Below are 12,271 nucleotides of genomic sequence, written 5' to 3' on the forward strand. Positions count from 1 at the left end.
GACAGATTAAAGGTAGGCAAATTGAAAGCAGCTAAGAACTCTGCCAAGATTTAGCTGTAGAAAGAGCAAATTGCACAAGAAGGAAAATGTGTGGATAAATAAACTATATGGAGCATCTGTGAAAAAGGCTTATGTTGTCAGAATGATGAGAACACTGAATAACAAGCTAACCATAGTAATCATGTTACTCTGTTGGAAAAGTTGTAGTAGAATGAACAGAAATTAGTATGGTGGTAGTTGTGTCCACAGAAGAGCATTTACCTCCTCTTCCAAGTGTAATTTTATGGAGAAATTACACTTGGCAGAATGGGCATGAGGTCATCAGCAGAGTCACCCTGTGTCTTTTGTGTCAAATTTTATATTTCAGTGCTCTTCTTAGATTGTTAAATGGGTAAACATCTGGTACAGAAATCACATCATTTTCCTAGAATAACTTTTTGTGAAAGTATGTTTTTTTTATTCCTATCAATATTATGAATATTTCTTCAATCTACTAATTTTTTCCAGGTGAGTAGTGTTTTAAATGGTATGCTAGATCAGAGCTTCAGGGATCGAGCAGTTCAGAAACACCAAGGACTGAAACTTGCAACTGCAATTCTGCAAAACTGGAGGAAATGTGATTCATGGTGGGCCACAGATTCTGCCCCAGAAAGCAAAACAACAGTGCTGTCCTTACTAGCAAAAATGTTGCAGGTATTTTGAAAATAATTTAAAATCCATTCATATTTAGTTATGTTTTTTGTTTGTTTGTTGTCTTTTGAGACAAAGTCAACCTATATAATCCTAATCTGCCTTGAACCTTTACAGCTTTCAACCTCAGCCTCCTAAATGCTGAGATTACAAATGTATACCACTGATGGCATGTTCACTATTTTGAGCTCTTGTAATTTATGTTTAAATACTATGAAAACTCATTTGCTTGATAAATATATTTTGGAGAGATAACTGCCAATTACTTTTTTTTTTTCATTTATACTACTGTTTATTATACTTGCCATTTTATATTTTTCCATATTATTGTATCTTTACAGGCTTTTTCTTAGCAGAAAATAATAAAATGTTTTTAAGCAACATCGTTGAAATATTTTTTGAGGTTTAAAAACAATAAGAGTTATGGAATATAAACATTTGAAAAATTTGTTGAAAAAATTTGAGCCATAATACAGAAATTTGTCATGTTTTTATCTCCCTTTAGATTGATTCAACTTTGTCTTTTGATATAAATCACAGCTCATTTTCTGAAATCTTCACGACATATGCTAGTCTACTTGCTGATGCAAAGTTGGGTCTACACTTAAAGGTAGATGACTTTAAAAGATTGGTCTTGTGATGTACATCTTCTTTGCCTTTCTGGATAGGAATTGAGCATTTTATCAGATAAAGGAGAAAAGAGGGAACAAGTCAGGAGCCTGACACAGAGGACCTCTGAAAAGCTTTGCCCTGCAGACTATCAATGCAGATGCTGAGACTTATGGGCAACCTTTGGGCAGAGTGCAGGGAATCTTAGGAAAGAAGTGGGAAACAGTAAGATCTGGAGAGGACAGGAACTCCACAAGGAGAGCAACGGAACCAAAAAAATCTAAGCACAGGGGTCTTTCCTAAGACTGATACTCCAACCAAGGACTATGCATGGAAATAAGCTAGAACCCCTGCACAGATGTAGCCCATGGCAGTTCAGTACCCAAGTGGGTTCCATTGTAATAGGAACAGGGAGTATCTCTGACATGAACTGATTGGCCTACTCTTTAATTACCTCCCTCTGAGGAGGATGCAGCATTACCAGGCCACAGAAGAAGACAATGCAGCCACTCCTGATGAGACCTAATTGACTAGGATCTGAAGGAAGGAAAAGAAGACCTCCCCTATCAGTGGACTTGGGGAGGGGCATGCATGCAGAGGGTGGAGGAAGGGAGGGATTGGGACGGGAGGGATACAAAGTGAAAAAAGTATAATTAATAAAGAAAAAAAAAAAAGAAAAAAAAAGAATTCCCCACGAAAGGCAATAAACAAAAGACTATAAAACAAAACAAAAGGATTGGTCTTTTAAGATTATGTTCTTTTTATTTTCACATAATTACATTTTTGTGCGTTTGTCATGTTGGGGTTTTTTGAGGGAGTGTGGAAAACTTGAAAGTACAGTATGAGGACAGGTGATCATACGTATGCACATGCTAGAGCAGAACATATGGAGGTCAGAGGAGAACTTCTATTATTAGATCTTCAAATTCTGTTTGAAGACAAGGTCTATTGTTTGCTCCTGTATATGCCACACATCAGGCCCATGAGTTTCCAGGAATTTTTCCATTCTCCTTTATCTATCTCACTGCTGCAGGAGTTGGATTGAGTAGGAATTACAGATGTCCACTGCTGTGTCTGCTTCACCTGAGGTTTGGGGATCAAAACTTAGGTCTTCATACACTGAGAGTATATACTTTACTCAGTGAGCTACCTCCCCAACCCAACATTTCTTTTAAAGTATAGTCATATGATCATTAACATTTGTTTATATACATCAGATTTAAATTGGTATTTTTTTCTATTGAAATCTTTTAGTAATGGGGGCAAGAAAATAATTTTTAAAATTTATTTTTTTATTAATTACAATTTATTCACTTTGTATCCCAGCTGTACCTCCTCCTTCATCCTTTCCTAATCCTACCCTCCCTCCTTCATCTCCTATACCTCTCTCCAAGTCCACTGATAGGGGAAGTTCTCCCCTTTCCTCTGACCGTAACCTATCAGGCCTCATTAAGACTGGCTGCATTATCTTCCACTGTGGCCTGGGGGAGGTGATCAGAGAGCCAGCGACTGAGTTCATGTCAGAGACACTCCCTCTTCCCATTTACTAGGGAACCCACTTGGAGACTGAGCTGCCATGGGCTATATTTGTGCAGGGGTTCTAGGTTGTCCCGATGCATGGTCCTTGGTTGGAGTATCAGTCTCAGAAAAGACTCCTTTGTCCAAGTTTTTTGGTTCTGTTGCTCTCCTTGTGGAGCTCCAGGTCTTTCTATGTCCCCCTTCTTTCATAAGAGTGCCTGTACTGTGCCAGAGTTTGGCTATGAGTCTCAGCATCTGCATTGATTCCCTGCTGGGTAGAGTCTTTCAGAGGCCCTCTGTGGTAGGCTCCTGTCCTGTTGTCACTAAGTTTAAAGTCATATAAAGACCACATGAGTCTTGATAAAAGAACAGTTTGTTATTGGATAATTCTATGGTGTGTTCTGTACGAATCATGTTTTTCTCTTTCAAATGTGAATATTTTTTACTTTACCTGTTATTCAAAGGAGGTTAGAATCAATACCTAGTTTCTCTTAAACTCAATATGAAGTTCTGAGGGGATTTTGCAAACAAATACTTGTAAACTACCCTGTAGTTTATTCAAGCTATTCTTTCTACATGGAATTTGAAAATAATCTTTGAGGTAAAAATGGTTTTTGGAATTTATTCTTTAAAACTTTAATGCACATAAATGCATTTTCATCAAGTCCATTCCTCACTATCTCCTCATGTAGCTTCTCCATCTCCCAACTTCATGCCAGACTGTTGACCTCAGAATGGAAGCCAAAGTATATAGCTGCATTAATGTTGGGTTTTGGTGTCATCCAGAAGTCATTTGTTGAGTGTTTATTCTGAAATCATTCACCAAGTCCTTTGAGCACATTATTTGCAGTCTTTAGAAAGGAGTGGTTTTATTTTTTTCTGTAGGATTTGTAAGCCACACTTAGTGTGATTTGTATTTTTCTGCATTGCTTCACAGGGCCAAGCTATCATTCTTCTTCCATTCTTCACCAGCCTGTCAGAACACAGTCTAGAAAACCTGAGGCATATTCTTGAAAAGCTCATCATTTCTAATTTCCCCATGAAGTCTAATGAATTTCCCCCTGATTCCCTAAAGTACAATAATTACGTGGACTGCATGAAAAAGGTTAGTGTTACTAGTGTCAACAGTAAAACATTGGTTGATTTTTGTTGCTGCTGTTGTTATATCCGGGGGGGTGGGTGTTAAAATTTATATTAACTGATATACAAAAAATTAAAAATCGAACATACTAATGTGGTACTGTAAGATGTTTAAATATAGGTGTATAATGTTTAAAACAAGTTAAACATACTTGTTTCCTCAAACATTTATCATTCTGTTAAAATGAAAAGTTTCAAGATACTTTCTTTTCTTCTTGTTCTTTTAAAAATGTATATTGTACATCACTTATCTATATTCACCTTACTGTGCAGTAGTACCGGAACTTCTTGTATCTATGTAATGGTTTGATAAAACCATTGATAAACATTTTCCCATACCTCCCTCTCCCCACGGTCCCTTCATTCTTCCCAGCCTCTGGTAATTACCACTCTGCTCTGTGTTTATAAGTTCAGTTCTTTAGATTCCATGTGTAAGTGAAATCATTTACATTCTTGTTCTTGAATTAACGTAATAATGTAATTAACAAAACATAATAATCTTTAATTTTATCTGTGATGTTAGGATTTCAGCCACTTTCAGGCTTGATAGCCTTCTATTTGTGTGTGTATGTGTGTGTACCACCTTTTTTTTTTTTTAATCCCTTCATTAGATGATAGATGCTTAGGTTGTTTGCACTTTTTTTTCTATCGTGAATTGTGTCTCTTGTAAGACAAAAATGCATATGTATGGATTATATTTCCTTGGGATATACAATTGTTCTCTCTCTCTCTCTCTCTCTCTCTCTCTTTTTTTTTTCTGTTGCTGTGATAAATAAAACACCAACCACAAGAAATAGGTCACAATCCATTATTGAGGGAATTCAGGGTAGAAATTCAAGGCAGGAACCTGAAAGCAAGAAGACTGTTTGCTGGCTCACTACTGGCTTGGTTAGTCATGGTCAGCTACTTGTTTATAGCCCAGGGATAGTGCTACAGTGGAGTGGGACTTCCTCCATCAGTTCACAGTCAGGATAGTCCCTACAGTTGTAGCCAATCAGACTAGGGTACTTGCTCTTAGATAATTTTAGGCAGTTCTTTTTTTAAAATTGTAACTGTACTAACATTCTACCTATAGTGTGCAAGTTATTCCCTTGTTACTAAACCTGGGGAGTGGTTATGTCATTTTTTGTGGTTATTGTTTATGTTATCTCTTTTTTTAATTTAATTTTTTTATTATTAGTTACATTTTATTACCTCTGTATCCCAGCTGCACCCCGCTCCCTTATTCCCTCCCAATCCCACCCTCCCTCCCTCATTTCCTCCCTGTACCTTTCCAAGTCCACTGACTGGGGAGGATCTCCTCCCCTTTCATCTGACCCTGGTTTATCAGGTATCTTCAGGACTGGCTGCAAAGTCCTCCTCTGTGGCCTAGCAGGATTGCTCCTCCCTTGGGGGGTGGGGAGGTCAAAGAGCCTGCCATTGAGTTCCTGTCAGAAATAGTCCCTGTTCTCCTTACTATGGGAAACCAATTGGTTACTGTGCTACCACAGGCTTCATCCCAGCAAAGGTTCTAGGTTATATCCATACATAGTCCTTGGTAGAGTGTCAGTCTCAGAAAAGACCCCTGTGCCCAGATATATTTGGCCCTTGTGGAGCTCCTATCCTTTCCATGTCATACTAACTCTTTCTGCTGAAGGTTTGGTTATGAGTCTTAGTATCTGTTTTGAAACACTGCTAGGTAGAGTCTTTCAGATGCCTTCTGCGGTAGACTCCTGTCATACGTCCAGTGCACATCCCTTTTGTCTTTCAAAGTGTGTCCACTTTCTTGTTTATCTTCTTTAGGTGTATAGATTTCATTATGTTTCTCATATCTTGTAGGTCTATATAAGCGAGTATATACCATGTTTGTCTTTCTCCTTCTGGGATACTTCACTCAGAATGACCTTTTCTAGATCCCACCATTTGCCTGCAGATTTCATGATTTCCTCATCTTTGATTGCTGAGTAGTATTCCATTGTGTAAAAATACCACAATTTCTGTATCAATTCTTCCATTGATGGACATCTGGGTTGTTTCCAGGTTCTGGCTATTACAAATAAAGCTGCTACAAACATGGTTGAGCAAATGTCCTTGTTGTGTACTTGAGCAAATTTTGGGTATATACCAGCAGTGGTATAGCTGGGTCTTGAACGAAGCACAATTCCTAATTGTCTGAGAAAGCGCCAGATTAACTTCCAAAGGGGTTGTACCAGTTTACATTCCCACCAGCAATGGAGGAGGGTTCCCCTTTCTCCACAACCTCTCTAGCATGTGTTGTCGCTTGAGTTTTTCATCTTGGCCATTCTGATAGGTGTAAGGTGAAATCTCAGGGTTATTTTGATTTGCATTTCCCTAATGGCTAATGACGTTGAGCTTTTCTTTAAGTGTTTCTCTGCCATTCGATATTCCTCTACAGAGAATGCTCTATTTAGCTCTGGTCCTCATTTTTTTAATTGGATTACTTGGTTTGTTGCTTTTCTGCTTCTTTAGTTCTTTATATATACTGGATATTAGCCTTCTGTCAGATAAAGGGTTGGTGAAGATTCTTTCCCAATCTGTAGGCAGTCGTTTTGTTTTGAAGATGGTGTCCTTTGCTTTACAAAAGCTTTTTAGTTTCATGAGGTCCCATTTATTGATTGTTGCTCTTAGAGCCTGTGCTGTTGGTGTTCTGTTCAGGAAGTTTTCTCCTGTACCAATGAGTTCTAGGCTGTTCCCCACTTTTTTTTCTAACAGAGTATCTGGTTTTATGTTGAGGTCTTTGATCCACTTGGACTTTAGTTTTGTGCAGGGTGATAAGTATGGATCTATTTTCATTTTTCTGCTTTTAGACATCCAGTTGGACCAGCACCATTTGTTGAAGATGCTATCTTTTTTCCATTGAATGGTTTTGGCTTCTTTGTCAAAAATCAAGTATTCATAGGTATGCGGGTTTATTTCTGGGTCTTCTATTCGGTTCCATCGATCCTCCTTTCTGTTTCTATGCCAATACCATGCAGTTTTTATTACTATTGCTCTGTAGTACAGCTTGAGATCGGGGATGAAGATACCTCCAGATGATCTGTTGTTATACAGGATCGTTTTGGAGATTCTGGGGTTTTTGTTTCTCCATATGAAGCTGAGAATCTTTTTTTCAAGGTCTGTAAAGAATTGAGTTGGTATTTTGATGGGAATATGCGTTGAATCTGTAGATTACTTTTGGTAGAATGGCCATTTTCACAATGTTAATCCTACCAATCCACGAGCACAGGAGATCTTTCCATCTTCTGATATCTTCTTCAGTTTCTTTCTTCAGAGACTTGAAGTTTTTCTCAAACAGGTCTTTCACATGCTTGGTTAGTTTCACCCAAGGTACTTTCTGTTATTAGTGGCTATTGTGAAGGGTGTTGTTTCCCTTATTTTTTTCTCGGCCCTTTTGTCTTTGGTAATCAGGAGGGCTTCTGATTTTTTTGAGTTGATTTTGTATCCTGGCACTTTGCTGAAGGTGTTTATCAGCTGAAGGAGTTCTCTTTATGAGCCTCAAATAATTGGGTAAGCATAGTCTCAAATAGTTTATGAGCCTCAGATAATTGGGTAAGCATAGCTCTAAAGTCATTTTCCTGTGCTTTTGATGAATTGGAGCATCCATCAGTTTTGGGGGTTGCTGGTGAAGTCATGATGTTCTCATTTATGTTGAATGTGTTCTTTCGCCTACCCCTGGCCATTGGCTTATCTGAAATCTTCCCTGTTTGTTTTTGGATTCTGCAGTTCAGACTGGTACTGTCTTTCTCTGTCATCTGGAGAGTTCTTCAGGAAGTTGAGAGAGGTCCTGTGGCCTCATCGTTTGCATTGGTGGACTAGGTGTACCTGTGGGAGAAAAGTATGCAGGCACAAAAGGGCAAATGCAGGCTGGAGAGCGTGCGTGCGTGCGTGCGTGTGTGTGTGTGTGTGTGTGTGTGTGTGTGTGTGTGCGCGTGATTGGTTTGCGTGTCTGTGTGTGTGGAAATGTGCGTGGAGGTGTGTCTCGAGGGACAGAGTGATAATATTGAACCCTTGAGTGTGTGGGAGGTGCTTTGCACTGTTGATGTAGCAGGCGCTAGTAATGGTCGTGGTGCAATTTCTGGCATTAACTGCCTTAAGTCCTCATTTGGACCCACAGAGCAAGGGCTTCAATGTCCCAAGTGACCCTCTGTTTCCCAAAGTGGGTATGTGGGTGGGAGGGGTCCAATTCCTGGCTTTTGTTTTAGAAGGACCTTGGATCTGGGGCTCTGCAGATACTCAAAGGTGCACTCACTCTCAAGCAGGTCATTTTGGCAGGGATCGGGGGTATCCGGGCTCTCTGCTCTCTGGTTTGGCCCTGCTTGTTCTTATGCAGAAGGACTGATGTGCTCCGCCAGCTCAGTGCTGCTGCTGCTGCTGCCAGATTAGGAAGTCCCGCTGCAGCTGGAGACTGGGATTCCAGTCCAGATGCCTTCTGGGAAGTCCTGGGGGCCTTCCACTGTGCTCTCCAAGCCTGGGAGGCCCAGCGCCTGGTGTGCTTAGCTTTGGCGGGTCTGCTTGGCTTTGGTGGGTATATAGTGTATTATCTGTCACTGAGGGTTTGGGGGGGCCGTGCAGTCAGTTGTTGAACGACCCTGCAGGGCCATTACGGTGGCTAGCAGACCCGGGACCCTGGGAGGATGGTGCTGCAGTTCAGGGGCCTCAATGTCCCAAGTGACCCTCTGTTTCTCACAGTGGGAGGGGTCTGATGCCTGGCTTCTATTTTAGAAGGGAGGTGGATCTGGGGCTCTGTAGACACTCAAGGGTGTACTCACTCTCAAGTAGGTCACTTCAGCAGGGATTGGGGTATCCGGGCTCTCTGCTCTCTGGTTTGGCCCTGGTTGGTCTTATGCTGGAGGACTGATGTGCTCTGCCAGCTCAGTGTTGCTGACGCCAGGTTAGGAAGTCCCCCTCTAGCTGGAGACTGGGTTGCCAGTCCAGATGCTTTCTGGGAAGTCATGGGGGCCCTCCACTGTGCTCTCCAAGCTTGGGAGGCCCAGCGCCTGGTGTGCCTAGCTTGTATGGCATTTCTGCCTGGCTTTGGTGGATATATAGCGTATTATCTGTCACTGAGTGATTGGGGTGGGGGCGTACAATCAGTGGCTGAGCGACCCTGCGGAGCCAGTATGGCGGCTAGCAGACCCCGGACCCTGGGAGGATGGTGCTGCGTGGGTCTGGGACTCTGAGACCAGTACTGCTAGCAGTTGCCGCTAAGGGGCTAGGAGCTCTGCCTCCTGTTTATGTTCTCTCTAATTCTTGGTATTATATATTTTTTCATGTACTCATTGTTCTTTTATATGTCTTCCTGTGTGTAGGTGTTTTGTTTTGCTTTGTTTTTACTGTTGAGTTAGTGGAGTTTCAGATATTTTCTGGCTCTGTTGGTCATTCCCTGTATTGTACAAAACTTTTATGGTTTGGTGTAGTCCTGCTGTTCTATTTTTGCTTTTGTTCCTATGGTTTTCTGGTACTTAATAAAACAGTAACAGAAAGTTTTCCATTTGAGTGTCTAGAAGCATTTTTGTTTGTAGTTTTAGGTCTTACATTTATGACTCTGAACATATTTTAATTCACATTTTTAACTTTTGAGAGGTAGAAATCAGGTATTGTTCTTAAATATGTGAATATCCAATTTCTCCAGCATCATTTATTGAAAAGAATATTTTTTTCTCCATTGTGCAGTTTTATCACCATTGTTGAAAATCTGCTGGCTGTGAATTTGGGAGTTTGCATCTGGAATATATGTTCTGTTCCACCTGTTGTTTGTTTTTATACTCGTACATTTTGCTTTGGTTACAATAGCTTTTTATTATGTTTAAGTCAGGTGATATAATGTCTTCTACATTGTTTTTGTTCAAAAATGGCTTTGGCTAGTAGGTTTCTTGTCATCCTATATATTTCAAATTTATATACATACATATATATATATATATTTTGTTGTTGTTGTTGTTGTTGTTATTTAAGAAAGGGACTCATATAGCCTCTGCTGGTCTAGAACTTATTATATAGCCAAGGCTGTCTTTAAACATCTGATTCTTTTGTTACTCCTTTGTAAGTGGTGGGATTATAGGTATGCACCACCATGATTGGTTTTATACAGTGCTGGAGATGCATGCTAGGCAAGCAGTCTTTTAGTAAACTACATCTGTAGCCTCAATGTCTTTTCTAGTTCTGTGAAGAATAGCTTTGACACTTACTAGAGATTACATTAAATTTTTAGATCACTTTGGATCTAACAGTATTATTTTCTTTTAATCTGTAAGCATGGGTTACTTTCACTGTGGTATTTTTTCCATTTTTTTTTTTTTTGTTTGTTTGTTTGTTTTGTTTTTTTTCATTGTAGAGCTCTTCTACCTAATTGGTTAAATTAATTTATAAGTATTTTATTTTATTTTTTGTCGCTATAATAAGTGGGATTCCTTTCTTTATTTATACTCCAGGTAATCCACATTGGCTTATAGTGGTACTACAGATTTTTGTAGACTGTGTCCTGTAACTTTGCCAAATTAATTTATCAGTCATAATAAGTGTTCAGGCCTAGACTTTTTGGGTTTTCCATATGGAAAGTCATGTCACTTGCAAATGACAGCAGTTTAATTTCTTCTTTCCTATTAGTATGACCTACCCACTCACTATACCTGGGAGGGCCATGAAAACACGTTCCAAGAACAATTCCATGTTTTTGAAGAAACTCAGGTCACAAGACTCTTATCTTCTTGGAGTGTTCTCATAAGCAGTCAGAATTCCCCTTGCACGACTCTGTTCATGGATTGTGTTCTGACAGTTTTTATCAAAAATATTCACATATTTTTTGTTGAATTTCTTGAGTCAGAATAATAGAAGATTCAGAATCAGAGAAGTGCTCTAATACAGTACAATTCTGTAAAACTCATGAATAATCTAACCATATGTATTTCATTTTCAGTCCAGTTTTAAAAACTGAAATATATGCAGGAAATTGATTGCATATGTAAAGTCTGTATTTAATGTTTTATTACATTTACTTGTTTATTGGGGAAAGCTCTTGCATGCCCTGATCAAGTGTGGAAGTCAAAGAACAACTTGCTTGAGTCAGTTCTCTCCTACTATGTTGTCAGGAATGGTGACAATCACTTTTTCTTCTTGAGCTATCTTGCCAGCCTCTTTGTAAAGCTTAATGCCATGTAAATTATAAATCAAAATTAGCTAAGAATTAAAACATTATTTGTTTCCTTTTCTGAAAGAAGTGATTATTCAAGGCATATTTAATGGTTGTCAGAACCTCTGGACACCAGTGGCTTAAATAGGATGTTGGATTGTTGTCTTACTCGAGTCTTGTTTGCTAACCTTAGGCAGTCAGGTGCTTTTGCTCACGAAGTTCCAGATCATCTAGTGTTGATGCTACAGCTGTTACAGTTTGTTCCATTTTTTGGCCAACAACAGGGAAAAAAGTGTTGTGTAACAGACTTTTCCTGGGGAGATATAACAACACACATCTATTCACTCCAGATAGGGAGCCCATAATAGACCAAAGTACAGATAGGCCCAAAGTCCAACTTGGTAAAGAGTTTTATTAGGAAATAATAAAACATACAGGAACAAGTATTTGTAGGAGCAGAAATTACTCAATGCCAGCTTCATCACCAAAGCTCACCCTAGCAAGGATGACAGTTCACCAAAGCTGGAAATCTGAAATGCCTAGTCTACAGGTAGCTCAACTGTTTTTTCAGGTGGCTCAGCCAGTCTAAACTCTTCCAGGCAGCTCAGCTGATCTTTTTTTTTAGGCAGCTGGAGTGATCTCTGCTTTTTCCAAGGTGCTAGGCTTGTCTGAAAATTACTCTCATCAGCCTTTACTATTTATAGACTGTTGGGACAGGAGGAACCTAATAAATACGATCAGTTTCAGGGATTCCCTTAAGCTATTTTGAGTTATCTACTTTCTGTTTTAATGAGATTTTCTGCATAGAATGTTTGTATCTCAGAGGAAACTGCTATACAACAAAGAATAATACAGCACCTCTCCCTGATTCTAAGGTGCAAGGCAGGACTTGTGCATGTAGTTTCTATTTTGGTGGTATGCTAATTGCCACATGCAGGCAAGGATACAATTATCATTTTAATTTTGGACCCATCTACATTCAACTAAAGTTTATGGGTTATAACAATGAAGGGGGAAAAAAGAGAGAAATCACTGTTGATCCACATATTACAAAATTATTTTCAAACCTCTTATAAATAGAGCAAGCAAAGGATAAAAAACAGGAATGGGAATAACACCCACCACACACATGCACACATTAAAAACACTGTCACACACACAAGCTGGGTAGCTGTAAGCAGATGG

At 39.4% G+C, this 12,271-nt stretch overlaps 1 protein-coding gene across 1 annotated transcript in view; it reads left to right on the top strand.

The window, feature by feature from the left end:
• Prkdc (protein kinase, DNA-activated, catalytic subunit) overlaps window positions 1-12,271 on the top strand; it is a 197,315-nt gene that overhangs the window by 74,509 nt on the left and 110,535 nt on the right. Inside the window, exons 37-39 of the mRNA XM_055599098.1 lie at window positions 508-693; window positions 1,196-1,300; window positions 3,755-3,922. Coding sequence (XP_055455073.1) covers window positions 508-693; window positions 1,196-1,300; window positions 3,755-3,922 — 459 coding nt within the window. The remainder of the gene's footprint in view (window positions 1-507; window positions 694-1,195; window positions 1,301-3,754; window positions 3,923-12,271) is intronic.

This window comes from Psammomys obesus, unplaced genomic scaffold, assembly GCF_907164565.1.
Source record: "Psammomys obesus unplaced genomic scaffold, mPsaObe1.curated_primary_1811, whole genome shotgun sequence".
Taxonomy (NCBI): domain Eukaryota; kingdom Metazoa; phylum Chordata; class Mammalia; order Rodentia; family Muridae; genus Psammomys; species Psammomys obesus.